This window comes from Orcinus orca, chromosome 1, assembly GCF_937001465.1.
Source record: "Orcinus orca chromosome 1, mOrcOrc1.1, whole genome shotgun sequence".
Classification (NCBI taxonomy): Eukaryota; Metazoa; Chordata; class Mammalia; order Artiodactyla; family Delphinidae; genus Orcinus; species Orcinus orca.
In genome coordinates, this window is record NC_064559.1 from 6,297,215 (window position 1) to 6,313,287 (window position 16,073).

At 47.7% G+C, this 16,073-nt stretch overlaps 1 protein-coding gene and 1 pseudogene across 1 annotated transcript in view; one reads left to right on the top strand and one right to left on the bottom strand.

Annotated features, from left to right (window-relative positions):
• The window catches only part of ADSS2 (adenylosuccinate synthase 2), a 40,580-nt gene extending 39,028 nt beyond the window's left edge, over positions 1–1,552 (bottom strand). The window contains exon 1 of the mRNA XM_004284516.3: positions 1,252–1,552. Coding sequence (XP_004284564.1) covers positions 1,252–1,434 — 183 coding nt within the window. The 5' untranslated portion in view covers positions 1,435–1,552. The remainder of the gene's footprint in view (positions 1–1,251) is intronic.
• Positions 1,553–9,536: 7,984 nt separating this feature from the next.
• LOC117198355 (tubulin alpha-1C chain-like) lies at positions 9,537–13,665 on the top strand (annotated as a pseudogene).
• The last annotated feature ends 2,408 nt before the right edge of the window (positions 13,666–16,073 follow it).

A 16,073-nucleotide genomic window follows, 5' to 3' on the forward strand; every position in this document is an offset into this window, starting at 1 on the left:
GGGTGGAGGAATAGAAGGCTGGAAGGGAGGTGCTGGTGGTGGTGCTAGTGGTAATACTAAGAGGCAGCTGGTGCAACAGCTGTCTTAACCAAGGAACGGGCAGGACGGATTTTTGCACGCAAAAAAACAAGATTTTTATTTAACTTTTGATGTGCCTACGATTACCTTTTCTGCATGCTCAAATGGTACTCAATTTTAGGTAGAAAACTTCCAATCAAGTGGGCCTATGAACTTGTTAGAATGTACACAGCATCATTATATTGTGCCAGGTAAGTTCATGAAGAAGAAACATTCTTGCAACCTAAACAGCGGTTAACTTCAGATATTACACTACCATTCGTTTTGAAAGTAGTTATTGCTCAACTATTTCGAATTTTAAAATTGGTAACAGTTATCTAAGAGGCTTTACAAAGGCCTAGCCTCTAGGCTGCTTCAAAGCAAACGACAAATAGGAAGAAAGCTTACAGTGAAAACCACGTGTCTCCCGGTAGGAAGTACCTTACCATTCCATTTCCCGAAAGTTCACTCTAGATGTGAGCGTAACACTGTAAATATTTCTAAATACTAGATTTGACACTCGTGTATTTCACTTGCCTCAATCGTAAAAGAGCTGGGTGGGATTCCCACCTCTGGGACCAACATGTAAAATTAATCTCCCCTTAGTATACCGGGTACCGAGTAAAAAAGCCGGGGACACTAAACAGTCATCAAACAGCCCTAAGCCCCGGAGGTGGGTTCTCATGTCAACAAAGTGGCCCGGAGGTGGCAAAGCTCTGCAAGCTCGGGGCCTGCAGGTGGGGAAGTGGTGAGTCTGGATTTCAGGGCGTTTCGGCCCACTTGGTCTCCCTGAGCGGATGGGTGATGATGGGGAAGGTTTTGCGGCCCCGTAGGGTCTCCGCCCGGAGTCGCCAGCAGGCCTCGGGCGGTAGCTCCTCAAATTCGAACAGTAACCCACCTCCAAGGGCCTCAGTCCTGGGTTTGAGCACTTGTCCCCAGACCGAGAACTGCAACTCCCCAGGCATCGCGCATCTCAAAGGCTCCCCGTCAAGCCGCATCTTCCTCCTGAGCCACCCCGAGCCCTCAGCCCAAGGCCCCAGGGCAGGGGTCTCCGACCTCCCGCCATTTCTCCACGTCGCCGCAGCTCATAATAAGAGGAAAGAACCTCAAGGTGACACCTTATTTTGGACTGTGGATGCGAGTTCTGGGCCCGAGCTCAGGGGCCGGCTTCCCATCAGAGCCCGGCCGCCTCACCTGGCAGCGGCACACGATGTCTGCGTCCTGCGCCAGCAGATCCACCACCTTCCCCTTGCCTTCGTCGCCCCACTGCGCGCCGAGCACCACCGTCACCCGGTTCCCTCCGGGCCGCGCCCTGGGGCGGCCGCAGTCGCCGTTGGGCAAGGAGGATGCCGCCGGGTTGGTCTCTGCGAACGCCATGGCTCCAGAGACGCGAGGAGAGCCCGAAGGGGACGCGGGCGGGCAGGAGTGCGCGAACTGAACTGCTCTGCGGCCGCCAGCCACATGCGGAGGAAGGAGCCAGAGCCAGCCCGCCCCCGCCCCGCCTGCCGGGTCGCCACCCTCCCGCCAGGCCCGCCCCGCGCTCCCGCCGCCCTCGGCGCGGGGGGAATCAGGACCTCCCGGAGGACGCCGGCCTCGGCAGCACCGCCCCTCAGGGAAAGACCACGCCCCTTCCACGGCCGGGCGCGCCCCTCCAGGGCGAACCGGGCGAGCGGAAAGGGGCGGGGGCGGGGCTTCGAGCGCGCTTCAGCCTCAACGCCCCGCCCACCCGCCCGTCCTCCCGCTTTTCAAACTGGAGAGGCGGGGAGGTGTGTGCCTGTGCGTCAGACTACAACTCCCGGCAGCGCTCTGGCGGAAGCGACGTATACCAGTGATTTGGTGTCTGCCATCTGCACGTTTCAGTCTCTGAAAATGTTCATATTTAAATAATTTTTAATTTGTTTTTATTAAGGAATGAGATAGTGTGTACAAAATACAAAGGGTGCAATTTCAAAATACAAATGGGATGAAATTGAAACGTACTATAGATTTATAATTTGGAAAGTAAAGCTCTGGAAGTAAGAACAGAGATGGGAACAGGCAAACTCGAAAGTAAAGCAGTAATGTAGAGGACATTAGGCCTGAAAATGTAGAGAACACGTAGAGTCCTATACCTTCTCATTTTACATATTAGTAACAGAAGTTCAGAGAGAAGGAATGAATTGCCCATGTCATACAATATATGCCGAATACTATAATACACTTTTAATTCCCACAACCATATGAGGTAGGTAATACTATCTTATCCTTATTTTACAGGGTTTAAAAGTTAGTGAACTTCCTGCAGTGAGGGATGAATTGGTACCTAGATGGTCTGAGTCCAGAGCCCAGGTCCTTTCTGTAGTGTTTAGTGTTTCAGTTGTCGCTAGATTCCCAAGTATACTGTGAAAATAAATTAGGCTCATTTTAAGTGGAGTCAGGAAGCCCCAACGGGGTAGCTGTCGTGCAGGTACCATTCCTAGCAGATTGCATAACCAGAGGAACAAGGAAGATAAGAATATTACTCTTCTTCTGGGATAAGGGAAGACATTTTTCACACAGGAATTTTATCTCCTGCTTTTAAAAAAAAGAAGGCAGATTCCTCCCTGCCCCAGCAACAATGCTCTAACCTTTGAAATCTTTTTGTCACTTTAGTTAAATGAATAAATATTATTTTATAATGATCTGTGATCCAATTTAGTCATGTCCAAAATTTTTGATATTTTTTAAAAACTTCCCAAGAATCAAACTATAAATGAAGTCTTTTTGACCTTAAACTAACTTTGGGATTTTTTTGGAGGGCCTCTGGAGCATCTTGAAGGATCTGTTCTCTCTCTTTATTAAAAAGGAGATATTAAACTAATTAGGCTTCTTTGGGAAATTACATGGGAAGCATTGTCAAATAAATAATACTAAGCCTTCTTTATATTTCATCTGTATCTGTCATAAATGTTTCAGAAATTATGACATTCCTAGAAATCTTGATATGTTCTGGTGTATTATCATTCATAATTCTAGTTATTATCTTAAAATGTGTGTCATAGAACTTACCAAATTCCCATGTCAATTCCATAATAATGGACTCTTATTGGATCTTTAATAACAGACATTTAAGTATTTTGTCATTCACAGAGAGTTACTGTTTTACTCTGATGCTTTGCAAGAATATTCCTATAAAAATGCTTCGTCTTCAAGGAGATTCCTGGAAAAGACCCTAACAAATACTCTAGAACAGGGGTCCCCAACCCCCCCAGGCTGCACAGTGGGAGGTGAGCGGCAGGGGAGCCTGCGAAACTTCATCTTCCGCTCCCCATTGCTCACGTTACCGCCTGAAGCATCCTCCCCACCCAACCCTGGTCCATGAGAAAAAAATTGTCTTCCACAAAACCAGTCCCTGGTGCCAAAAAGGCTGGGGACCACTGCTCTAGAATGCAGGTTTCTGATAACTTTAAGTTCATAACACTGAACTGGGTAAAAGTTTCTAAAACTTTAATGGAAAATTGATTGATTTAAAGCTGCTAACCCAAGATCAACAAGATTTACAGGAGGCTGAATGAACAAATGAGGATGATTATAATTTTTATGATTTTTTATGCTAGTTCCCTAATGTTTTACTTTTCTGAATGAAGTCTTTTTGAGGATGATTATAATTTTTATGACTTCTTATGTTAGTCCCCTAATGTTTACTTTTCCAGATTTAAGGAAACGTTTTCTCTTAAGCATCTGTGACTTACAGCAATTGTAAACAAAGATGAAATATTTATCTTTTCCTACCTGATCCTTCCAGAATTCGGCAGCTCTTAAATATTTTTTCCTGACAGTACAGTTAGTTATTTACTTGAATTCAGTGAGAACCTGTTCTTCTTATAATAGGATACAATTGGAAATACTGACTACATTGCCAAGGCTTTGACTGGAATGTAATATTTGAGAGCTACATAGACTCAGATATGACCAATTTTAAGGAACTTCTTGGAAAAATAAGCCTGGTACCTTGCTCGTAAGTTTCCAGCAAAGTAACCTTAAAAAGAGCTTATATGGTCAATCGCTATTCTTACTGCATTTATGTGAATAATCAAGCCAAATTTAATACAAACAAATTAGTTTTACTATGATTACTTTTGATAAAAGGGGGATAGTTATGGAGAGAGAAATTATGTTTGCACCTTTGTAGATATTAGATTCTTGTCTTGTTAATTTTCTTTAAGGTTTTGTTATATATCTATAAGCTGGACAGGATCCTAAAGTCTTGTTTCCCTAATATCTGACTATAAATCTCCAAACCAATGTTTCCAATTTTCTCCAACCCTTCCGATTTGGAATCAATAAGAACAAAGGTTGCCTTTGAATTTCCTTGGAAAGGACTACACCAAGGTCCCCCTCACTACCCAGATGCAACAAAACATCAAAGAGACTCAAACCTTGGGTAAACATCTCACAGCTAAAGAAGACTCCACCTGGCATCCCATCCTATAAAAAGCACTGGAGACTGCTGAATCAAACTGATCAGGAGTTGAAGGAAACAGCTGAAGGACACATCTTTCTTCCCAAAATGACTGGACCAGGCCTGTGTACCTTTTTCCTCTATTACTTCTTGCCTTATCCTCTCCCTCTTCTTGGAAAGACAGTGCTCTTATCTGCATTTTCAATCTGTTACAAAAGGGGGACACTTACCTAATTGTTGTGTTTGCCACCAGAAACTTCAATCCATTCATGACAATGGTGACCCTTTAGTCCATCCTGTAACAAATTTTTTCGCTTGTCCCAAGTGCTACTGCTAATTTCACTCGGCAACCCCTTGGCATCAGCTACAGAGTAAGATGTTTGAAGCCTTCCATTGGCCCACTCCATTAAGCCTCCTTAAAAGAGAACTTCCAGGAGGCCTACCTGACTCTGAGTTTGCCTCCAAAGGGAGAGCCTTTCTCCTCTGGGTCGGAATAAGTTCCAGTGAATGCATGATTAAAAATCTTTCCGAACATTAGGCGAGCTAGTCAATTCCACAGCCAAAGCAATAGCAACCTAACAAGGATCACTTGACTCATTAGCTAAAGTACCAATAGTTTTGGAAAATCGCATAGCCCTTGATTACCTACTTGCTGAACAAGAAGGCATTTTTTTCAATAGCAAATACCACCAGTTACACATAGTTAAATGCCTCTGGAGAGATAAAAACTCAATTATACAAGATCAGGGAACTAGCCCACTGGTTACAACAAATTTCACCTGATCACCCCCACCCTCTTTTTTTTAACCTATTTAGCATTACCTTCAGATTTAGGCTCCTGGTTCAGAACCATCATGCAAACTGAACTTGTCATATTACTTTTAACTGTGCTTTGCATAATCATTTTAAGCTTTGTGCCCGTGAAATCTTTGTAAAAATGACATATACCCAATGTAACTGAACAGGACCCTATGGGGCCTTTTGGGGACAGACCCCCTCACCCCCACACACACATTCTCCCTGGCATGTCCTCCACGTGCCTCTCATCTGTAGGAAAACTTTAGCCTCTTAGGTCTTCCCTGAGTTCCAAAGAATAAATTTAATCAAAGAAGTGAGAAAATGCATAAAGAAAGGAAAACACTCAAGCAAGACAAAATAATAATAGTAGCCATTAAACAAAGTCAAGGGCCTTTAGTTCCTCCTCAAGGGCTATAGCTAATATTCTGAGCCATATCCTTTGAGCTATTTTGCAGATAATGAAATCCCCACCAGGTGGATGAAGTTAACTTCTGCTGCCCACAAGCACATAGACCCCAGACCATTTGGGAACCAGAAGGTTGATGATGTTGACTCCCAATTACCTCACTACCAACCAATCAGAAGAATGTCCATGAGTTGAGCATGCACCCCACAACTCCCCTCCATCACCCTGTCTTTAAAGACCTTTTCCTGAAAGCCATCAGGAAGTTCGGGTCTATTAAGCATTAGCTGCCTGGACTCCTTGCTTGGTGCTCTGCAATAAGCACTGCCCTTTCCTTCATCACAACCTGTTGTCTGTAGATTGGCTTTACTGTGCATGGGTGAGTGGATCCAAGTTTGTTTCAGTAACACAAAAAGGGTGATACTAACTCAGCACTTTAAAATGATCTCCAATGTTTATGGCCTTGATAAGATAAAGACTTTAGATGGGAAATGCCTGAGAGTTATCCCTCCTACTTTTCTTTTTCCTTCAAATGTGGCCTCAGTGGTTTCCAGTCTGCACTTTCCCTCCAACGTGAGGCAGGACAACCAGGAAAGCTCCTTCCTGGAGGGACAAAACCTCTAAATGCGGAAAAGGTACACAGGCCTCTCACTGCTGTGGCCTCCTCCACTGCGGATCACAGGCTCCGGACGCACAGGCTCAGCAGCCATGGCTCACGGGCCCAGCCGCTCCGCGGCATGCAGGATTCTCCCAGACCGAGGCACGAACCCGTGTCCCCTGCATCAGCAGGTGGACTCCCAACCACTGCACCACCAGGGAAGCCTGGAAAACCTGACTCTTGATCAGCAACGCTTTCAAGGAAAGATGGTGATCAAAGAGGTAAATGTGAAAATGAAAGAAACCTCATCTTAAATGGAGTCAGGAAGCCCTAAAGAGGGAGCTCTCACCCACCTGCCACTTGTTGCAGCCTGCATAACCAGTGGCAAGAAGGAGGAATGTTACTTTTCTTCTGGTATAAGGGAGGACGTTTTTCACAGAGCAGTTTTATCTCCTGCTTTCAAGAAAAAGGAAGATCCTTCCCTGACCCAGCAACAATGCACTAACTACCACTTGCAGCCAATGAGAAACTGCCACAACCTCAGACTCTGGCTCTTCTCCAATGAACTTTCGTTCAAAACAACCCTAGCAATTTCTTCCTAAAACCTAATAAGAGCAAGTCCCTCTCCTTTGTTCTCTGGAGTTGCCCATGATTCACCATAGCTTGCGTGTCCTGTATTGCAATTCTCTACTACTCCCAAATAAACCCATTTTGCTGGTAAAATAACTGGCTGTTTTATTTTTCAGGTCGACAGGTGATATAGAGAAAAGGAGAAGGAAAAGTTAAAAATAAAAATCTAGGGAATTCCCTGGCAGTCCAGTGATTAGGACTCAGCACTTCCACTGCTGGGGACCCAGGTTCAATCCCTGGTTGAGAACTTCAGGGCCCAAAACAAACAACAACAAAAAAAATAAGTCTAAACTTGGAAGCAGTTTAGATAATAGAAATAAATCCAAATACCTTGTAAAAGGACTAATTTTAATTGGTGTGATATAAAGAAGCATATTTACATCAAGAGAGGAGGGTTTGTGTAATTTCCATAAAATAACACTAGGATGTCACTGTTTCAAATGTATTTATAATCCCTTGGTTAGAGTGCACTCTATTCAGTGGAGTGGTGGAAGGATGTTTTTAACTGGTCAGCTCTACTAGAGGGTGGAATGGATGCCTAATCAGGAGAGACAAGGAAGAGAGATGGTCTTGAGTTTGACTTTTTGAGTTTATGGCCAAGTAGCTTCATTTTAATCATTGATATGCCCGCCTTCAGTAGGACACAACATTTGAGTTTTGTTTGGGGCAGTGACAGGCAATGAATAACCATGTCTTAGCTTTGTATATACGAGGGTTTTCAAAGTATTGATACTTACTTGAATATTCACGCACACACTCGCATCTTATCCCTTGCATCCACTTTAGAGCTGGCAGCCCCATAAAACCCAAGGGTTGAGACCAAAGAATACTTTTCAGAGTTCGAAAGTTAACCTCGCACCCTGGACTTAAACCACTTTTGCCACCTCAGCATTAAGTTTAAAAATATTTCAGGATACTTTCAAATGACATGGCTAGAGTCTTGTGGAAAAACAGCTGCAGGAATGCAGGGGGCACTGGCGAGTGACACAGTAACTTTAAGTCTTCGTGTGCTCTATCACCAGAAAGTCATTTACAGCTGCAGGTCTTCTAAGGCAAGAATTCAAGTCTCCAGGCCTGACCCGCATAAGCTGGGTGCAGTCACCTTTCCACCAGAAAGTGAGACTAGGAGATGACAGATGCTTGGGTTCCTCTGCAATGTGCTGCACAAATAGTAAGGGTAATCATTGTGGTGTGCCCAATCATTTTATAAAGCCAGGCACTAATTAACCCTCCCAAATTAGGAAATGGAATAATTTTTATGTTAAGTATTTAGAAGTAAAACCTCATTTTAGACAGCTGACAAACAGCTTGGAGAGAGGGAAAATGTGTGTATGCCCTTTAGCATGGAAAAATAGCAAACCACCTCCCCCACCCCAGTCAAGGGTAATACTTCAATTACCTGCACCTGCGATGCTCTCGCCCACACCTGTCTGCCCACCCCTCCCCCACCCTAGCCACATTTTGTCCCTCCTTCGAACCTCCCAGCACCTGGTTCTCATTACAGCATCTCTCTTTCTCTGGTGTTTGTGGACCTCAAGTCCGCATCGCCCTCCAAGGTTTATGCGCTTTTCCCACCAGGTCCGCGGTGTTGCCCGGGTAAAGACCGAAAACAAAAGCAGAATGAGGCATCCCCTGAAAGCTTCAACTTTTCAGACCCAGCATACACCACCAGAGAAGAGGGTCAAGCTGGCCGGAGGACTCGAACCCCTGAGGCTTTCTCTCCCTTGGGCTTTGCAAACCTCCCAGTGGCCGGCCAAGGCGGAGATATTTCGCAGGCGGCCGCCCAGTAGCAGAGAGACGGGCGGGCGCGGGTGGGGGCCTGGCAGCGAGAGAGGCGCGCGGGGGTGGCCCCCTCCCCACTGGAGCCCGGCTAAAGGGCAAGGCCGGCGGCTCTGCCGGGACTCTAAGCCGCAGGGTGGGGTGCGGCTGGGGACTCGTGGCGCGCCCGCCCTCCAGGGGCCCTCCGCAGCTTCCACCTCTCCGAGAGACCACGGTGAGGGGACGCCGGCATCCCGGGCGCGGGGGGCGTTGGGAGACTTGGCGGCGACTGTGGGCTGCGCGGAAAGGCCGGGCGGACGGGGCGTCGGAGCCCGGCTGTTCTCCGCGCTTTCCCTTCGGCGTGGCGGGACAACCGGGTCCGTGCGTTTCCCCAGCCGCGGGCGGGGGGCGGTGCTGGCTGCCTCGGACACCACGCCCGTTCGGGGGCGGGGACCGGGACGGCGGGGAGCCTCTAGCAGGTTCGCTCGGGTTCTGAGGCTGGGTGGCCGGACTCGAGCCGGAGGTCTAAGGCGCATGACGTTTGGTCCGTACCTGACCAGGGGTGTCAGTGAACTTTGTCCCACCTCTGTCCTGTTGCGGTGCCCAAGGACGCTAAGTCCCTCAGTTAAAAGGGAGAAGTCAGGGTCTGTACACAGACCCCGGCGCCTCCCGGGAATCTCGGGATCCCCACCTCTGGGCAGAACCCCTGTGGAGGCTCTGAGGCTGTCTTGGAGGACAGTTCCTAACTAAACTGAACTGTGAAACTGTTGCTGATGTTCTAGAAGATCCCCTCTGCATCTGGGAAGGTCTAGAGTGGGCTGGGTTGAAGGACCAGAAGCCGGGAGAGTCTGTCCATCACAGGAGTTACCTCAATGAGGAGAGTGGACGGGTGAGGTGAGTTTTCTGCTTTCATTGTGACCCTTAAGCAATTATCTGGATTAACCATCTGTACTCAGGGGGCCAGGACAAGTGTCCAGAGTAGGTGCATATCCCCCCAAAAGTGGAGGGTGCAGATGAGCTTTCAAAGCGCTCTAACTCCACAGTCCGTGCCTCCGTTAAGCCACAGACCTGAATTCCATCTTCTGCCCGCCTCAGGGTGTGGAGGACACCAAGTCCCGGCCTTGGAGACTCGTTCTCCTAGGGGTCTAGGGCTAGAAGCTCCAGGATGCCCTATCTTGGCATGCGGGGGCTCTGCGCCTTCTAGAATCATCCCAGCCAGCAAGACAGGGCACTAGGCAGTGGGGTTTGGCTGCTTGGTATTGACTTTTCTCTAGAAGAGCTAGGCTTTAGCCATCTTTGTTCTCAAGCCCTGGGTAAATGAAGAGAAAATGAGGGCCTTAAAGTGTGGGAAGGCCTGGAAAGGGAACCCAGTAAAGGGAACCAGGTAATGCACTGCTAGGCTTCAGGCTCCAGGGAGGACAGATAAAGGGGTGCTCCCAGGGAAGTCTTTTAAAGCCCCTGGCCCTCCGCAGACCGTGCCACAACTCTGCTTCCCTCTAGAGCATGAGTGTATCTCTATCCCTGTGGGCCAGGCTGGGGTGCAGATGGGTAGTGCCTACTGGGAGCTCTACTGCCTGGAGCACAACATCCAGCCCAGTGGCACTGTGCCCAGCAACAAGGCACTGGGGAGCTGCGCTGACCCCTTTCAACACCATCAGTAAGACAGGGCTGGCAAGCACGTGTCTGGGACTGTCTTTGTGGACCTGGAGCCCTCTGTCATAGGTGAGTGGGCACTTGGTGGGTTCCCCACCCCCAGCCCATATTTTTGCCATCCCCCAAATCAGCTGGGAGCTCTGCTTAGGGGAAAAACTCTTGGAATGCAGGCAATCACCAGCCAAGAACAACAATAAGGTCTGTTGCTTTTGTCTAGACTCTATCTTCAGGAGGGGTCCTGCGGGCTTCCTGTGCTGAGAGGGAGATGAGTCAGAGAGCTCTGCCTGGGAAACCACTAGATGTTTGAGTCAGGGGTCAGACCTAGAAAGAAGACTACAGAAAAGAGTGGATATTAAAGCAGAAACTTTAAACTTCCCTTTCCCTACCCTCAGGCTCTCAGGGATAACATTGCCTAAGGAACTGGGTGCTGAGTTTAACTGAAATGGGCCCCTTAATAGGATGTGGACCTGTGTGAGCTTGGCTGTTTTTGGCTCTCAAGGGGTTCTCTGCTTCCTCCTTTCTGCGTCTGGATTTCCTCGGTTTCTTGTTCCTGAAAATGTCACCCCTCCCCCATCTTCCTACAGACGTTGTTATAGATGTTGAACTGTGGACTGGGTTTTCTGCATTAGTCTGTGTTCTTATTCCAATCAAAAGTCAAATGAGATTCCCCTGAACACACCACTGATTCCTTAATAAGCAGAATGAAGTGGCTATGATGAGAGGGAAGGGACTGGAAAAGGGACCCCCTAACTTTCCCCCTCACAGCCCAGGTGGGACTGGGCTTTACAAGTGGGCCTCGGGCCCTGATCTTCGGTTCTACGTGGGGGAGCTCAGCAGGAAAGGTCCTAGTGCCTGTGTGGAGGAGACCTTTCCTCCGCACAGGATGGGGTAAGAACTGGCAGGTATAGGCAGCTCTTCTACCCTGAGCAGCTGATATCTGGCGAGGAAGATGCTGCCAGCAACTCTGCCCAAGGCCACTACACTGTGGGGAAGGAGATCCTCGATCTGGTGCTGGAGTGGATCCAAAAACTGGTGAGCAGACCAAGTGCCCTTGGCACCTGGGAGGCTGGACTTGTGTGGAAGAAAGGGGAACCACAGGCCTATGGCTAGTGCTGGTTCCTCTGGCCTGTCTGTCCACTTGCTTCCTCTAGGGGGAGCTGCGTGTCCTGGGTGTGGATCTAGGGTTAGAAGTCTGAGTAACTTGCTCTGCCCTGAGCCTGTGGACTCTGGCTTCTGCCCTGCTGGTTGTTGCTTTGCCACGCCTGATTGTCTGATCCAAACCTTTTTTGATTTTTGATCCATCTCTAGCCCCAGCAGGTGGGAGGAAGCTGCCTCAGAAGCTCGGCTTGTTGTTCTTGGACTCCTTAGCAGGGCTTTCCAGCTGGGAGAGGCTCCTCTTAGCTTTTAGCCACTTTTCCAGTTGATCCTATCCCTTGCCTGAGGCCGGGAGAGCCAGGACCAAGGCCAGCTAGGAGCCAGTACTTTGGCGCTGGCCCTCTAAAGGGATTGTCCAGACATACTCTCTGCTGCTCAAAGACTGAGGACTTGCGGGTGACCTGAGGAATGGGATTCTGTGTGAAAATATGACAAAGCACCCCTTTAAGCTTAGACCTTTCTTAAAAAGGAGAATTTCTTTTAGTTGTCAATTTACATAAAGCCTACTTATTTTATTTTTTGCTTTTAAAAATTTTTATTGTATATAATGTATATTTATTGTATATAATATATATAATTGTATACTACATATTAGTTTCAGGTATAGGACATAATGATTTGATATATGTAATATTGCAAATGAAGAACTTTTATATTGTTACTACTCATGTGTCTGGTATAGTCTGACGCTTTTCTAGTCCAAGGAACAACTACATCAGAATCACCAAGGGTACTTGTTAAACCTTCAGGTTCCTGGGTTCCAGTCTGAGGTGGGGCCTGGATACCACCACCACCAGCCCCAGTCCCACTCTCCTGTGACTAGGTGGCAGAGCTACAAAGCTGAGAGGGCTCAGCTCTCTGACTACAGATCCGATGTCCACCTGACCCTCATCTCCCCTCCCCTCACCCCTGACACTTCACACACACAGCACTGCCCTTCTAGGTCATCTGTCTCCCCAGAACTCCAAGCCCCTTGTAGGTATTCTCTTCTCACATCTATAGAGGTGAAGCAACAGAGCATGAGAGAACTTTCTGGAGTGATGGAAATTTCTATATTTTGATTGGTTTGATAGTTCTATAGGTATATACATTTGTCAAAGCATTCACTGTATGTATAATAATATGTATACAGTTAGGTATAAATTATGCTTCAAAGTTTTGTGTTTTTGAAGTATAGAAGTGAATACAGTTGTAGTTAGGTCACAATAGTTTTGTAGACAGGAAAGAATCCTGTCAGGAGAAGAGGGCTGGGGACAGATGATAATGCCATCTGCATCCTTAACAGTGTTATCTCCTACCCTAGACAGACCAGTGTACTGGGCTTCAGGGTTTCTTGATCTTGCATAGCTTTAAGGAGGACACTGGCCCAGACTTCACCTCTCTGCTGATGGAGCAGCGTTCTGTTGACTGTGGCAAGAAATCCAAGTTGGAGGGCTTCCCTGGTGGCGCAGTGGTTGAGAGTCCGCCTGCTGATGCAGGGGACACGGGTTCGTGCCCCGGTCCGGGAAGATCCCACATGCCATGGAGCGGCTGGGCCTGTGAGCCATGGCCGCAGAGCCTGCGCGTCCGAAGCCTGTGCTCCGCAACGGGAGAGGCCACAAAGGTGAGAGGTCCGCGTACCACAAAAAAAAAAAGAAATCCAAGTTGGAGTTTACTATCTACCAAGCCTCTCAAGTGTCCAAAGCAGTTGGTAACTCCATCCTTACCACCCATACCACCCTGGAGCACTTGGGCTATGCCTTCATGGTAGGCAATGAGGCCATCTATGATATCTGTCACTGTAACCTGGACATCAAGTGCCCTACCTACACCAACCTCAACTGGCTCAAGGACCAGATTGTCCTCCATCATTGCCTCTCTGCATTTTGATAGTGCCCTCAATGTGGACCTCACAGAGTTCCAGAGCAATCTGGTGCCCTACCTCTGCATCCACTTTCTGTTGGTGACCTGCTCACACATTGTCTCAAATGAGAAGGGCTATCATGAGCAGCTCTTGGTGTCAGGGATCACCAATGCCTGCTTAAACCCTCCAATCAGATGGGTCAAGTGTGACCCTCACCATGGCAAATACATGGCCTGCTCTGCCATGCAGATGTGGTGCCCAAGGATGTGAATGCCACCGTTGCCACTCTCAAGACCAGGTGCATCATCTGGTTTGTGGGCTGGTATCCCATGTGTTTCAAGGCAAGTTAGGGATAAAGGGAGGGATTAGCATGTGTCCAGTGTAACCACTGAGAGGGGAGATTCCTTTAGAGCTGCAGGCTTTGAAACATGCACTAGGGATTGGGAGAATCAGGCAAATAACAGCGTTAGAGTCTGTCTTTAACTCTTTTAAATTAATTAATTATTTTTGGCTGCGTTGGGTCTTTGTTGCTACGCGCGGGCTTTCTCTACTTGTGGTGAGCGGGGGCTACTCTTTGTTGCGGTGCGTGGGCTTCTGATTGCGGTGGCTTCTCTTGTTGTGGAGCGTGGGCTCTAGGGCGCTCAGGCTTCAGTAGTTGTGTCTCGTGGGCTCTAGAGCGCAGGCTCAGTAGTTGTGGCTCGCGGACCCTAGAGCGCAGGCTCAGTAGTTGTGGCGCACGGGCTTAGTTGCTCCGTGGCATGTGGGATCTTCCCAGACCAGGGCTCGAACCCGTGTCCTCTGCATTGGCAGGTGGCTTCTCAACCACTGCACCACCAGGGAAGCCTGGTTGTCTTTAACTCAATAGATCTCAACTTGTCTAGAGCCCAGGCCTTTGGTCTGTACACCAGGTTCAATTCTATTGGAAAACTCGCCTTTATGAAAGGAAAGTATGTTTCATGTTTCTTAGCCTGGTATATAGGCATTCCCTAGGCTTGCCAGTCAGAATGGGGGCAGTGCTTTCATTGTTCATGTGTGCCAGGGACATACCCATTTAATATGGCTCCTCCTCAGAAGGGAGTGCTTTTGGAAGCACAGAAAGGCCTGCCATTCAGATAATGGGCAAAACAGGGGTCAGAAGGTGTATGAATACTGTCTCTTCCTTTTGAGTAATTTGTTTATGCCCCACCCTTTCATCAGTTCACATTCCCAGAGGGTACTGGGCATATGGCCTAGTTTAAGTTTTATAGGTTTTGTTTCAGGGTGAGACTAGAAAGATTAAAGGTGACAGCTGTGGCATTTAGAAACTATACAGCTTTCCTGCCCCATTACACTGCTGCAGACATGACTGCAATGGGAGGGGAGGCAGGGACTCCTGGTCATAAAGATAATAGCAGCTTGCTAGTGTGGAAGAGTTGTCCTGTAGCTCAGAACAAAGGGGTAGGGAATCTGGGAGGCTGACTTCCTTTCTCAGCTCCATGTTAGGAAAGCTTCAGCTATTCAAAGGAAGAATAGGTTGCCTTCAGGAATTGCTAGTAAGCTTGCTTTCCTTGGAAGCATTAAGGGGAAGTTGACCTTGTTTGTTTGTTTTTTTTTTAAACACTGAATATCAAACACATTTGCACTGAATATCATGAAGGAACTGGCCTTGTCAAGATCTGAGGGCAGAGCAGACTTAATCTTGTTTGAAGAAGCCAAGAAGGCCAGTGTGGCTGGGGCAGAAGGAGCCAGGGGGAGATTAGGAACAGCTAGGGCCTTATGGACCATAGTCAGGATAGCAGTGAAGCCAAGTTACCACGGCAACCAGTCAAAGTTCCTCTTTCAAGTCTCTTAAGAATCAGGGCATGGACCAGAGACAGTACAGGAGCCTCCCAGCATCCTAGTCTGTAATTTAATGACAGGGTTCCTTGTTTGTTCTCATTCCAAGAAACTGCTAGGGAGCAGTTATAAAGTATAAGTAGAATGAGGGTGATGATATAACTGGGCCAGTTCAGTTTTTGTATTCTTTATGTTCTCTTCCACTGCAGCTTTTCCTGCCCTTCCATGAGAAAGAAGCCAACTCTAGCCGATGGCAGCAATCTTGATGGTGAACTTCCCTAGGAGCACTGGCCGGTGATGACATGTTCATCTTTCAGAACATGGGCTTCACTAAGGATGTGGGCAACAGGTTTCTGGTCTGTTCAGACTGTGAAATCGGACCAATTGGCTGGCATTGCCTCGATGACAAGAACAGTTTCTATGGGGCCATGGAACGGGTTACCCATGAGTAACTGAGGGGAAGGGAATCAGCTACACACCCAGCTGTAACAGCTGCTCCTCACAAGAACTGGCATTTAACCTGGTATAACTGCAGCTGCCTTCTCTGTACTAATATAAATTATGAGTATCAGCATGTCCAGTTGAACATGCAGAGAGCTAATCCTGCTTCCTCAAAGCCTCGAGTGCATGCCTCTTGCTTAGTTTGCTTTGCATCACAACATTTCTTAATATCCCTTCCCCCCCAGTTTTAGGTCCCCGGGGTATTTTCACAAGCTAATTCTCCTGCCTGGTATTCTGCCTGGGCTCTCTTTTATCCAGGAGTTCCCTTGTTTCTTGCTCTAGAATGGCGGTATTCAACCTTTTAGCCACAGTGACATATAAGAAGTGATGCTCATGTGCTGATAGTTGAAACTCCACCTTTTTCCTCTCTCATTCAAGAACACATACGAGTGTCTGAGAATGACTTCTTCGTATGGCTAACTTTATCTACAGCAATTTATTC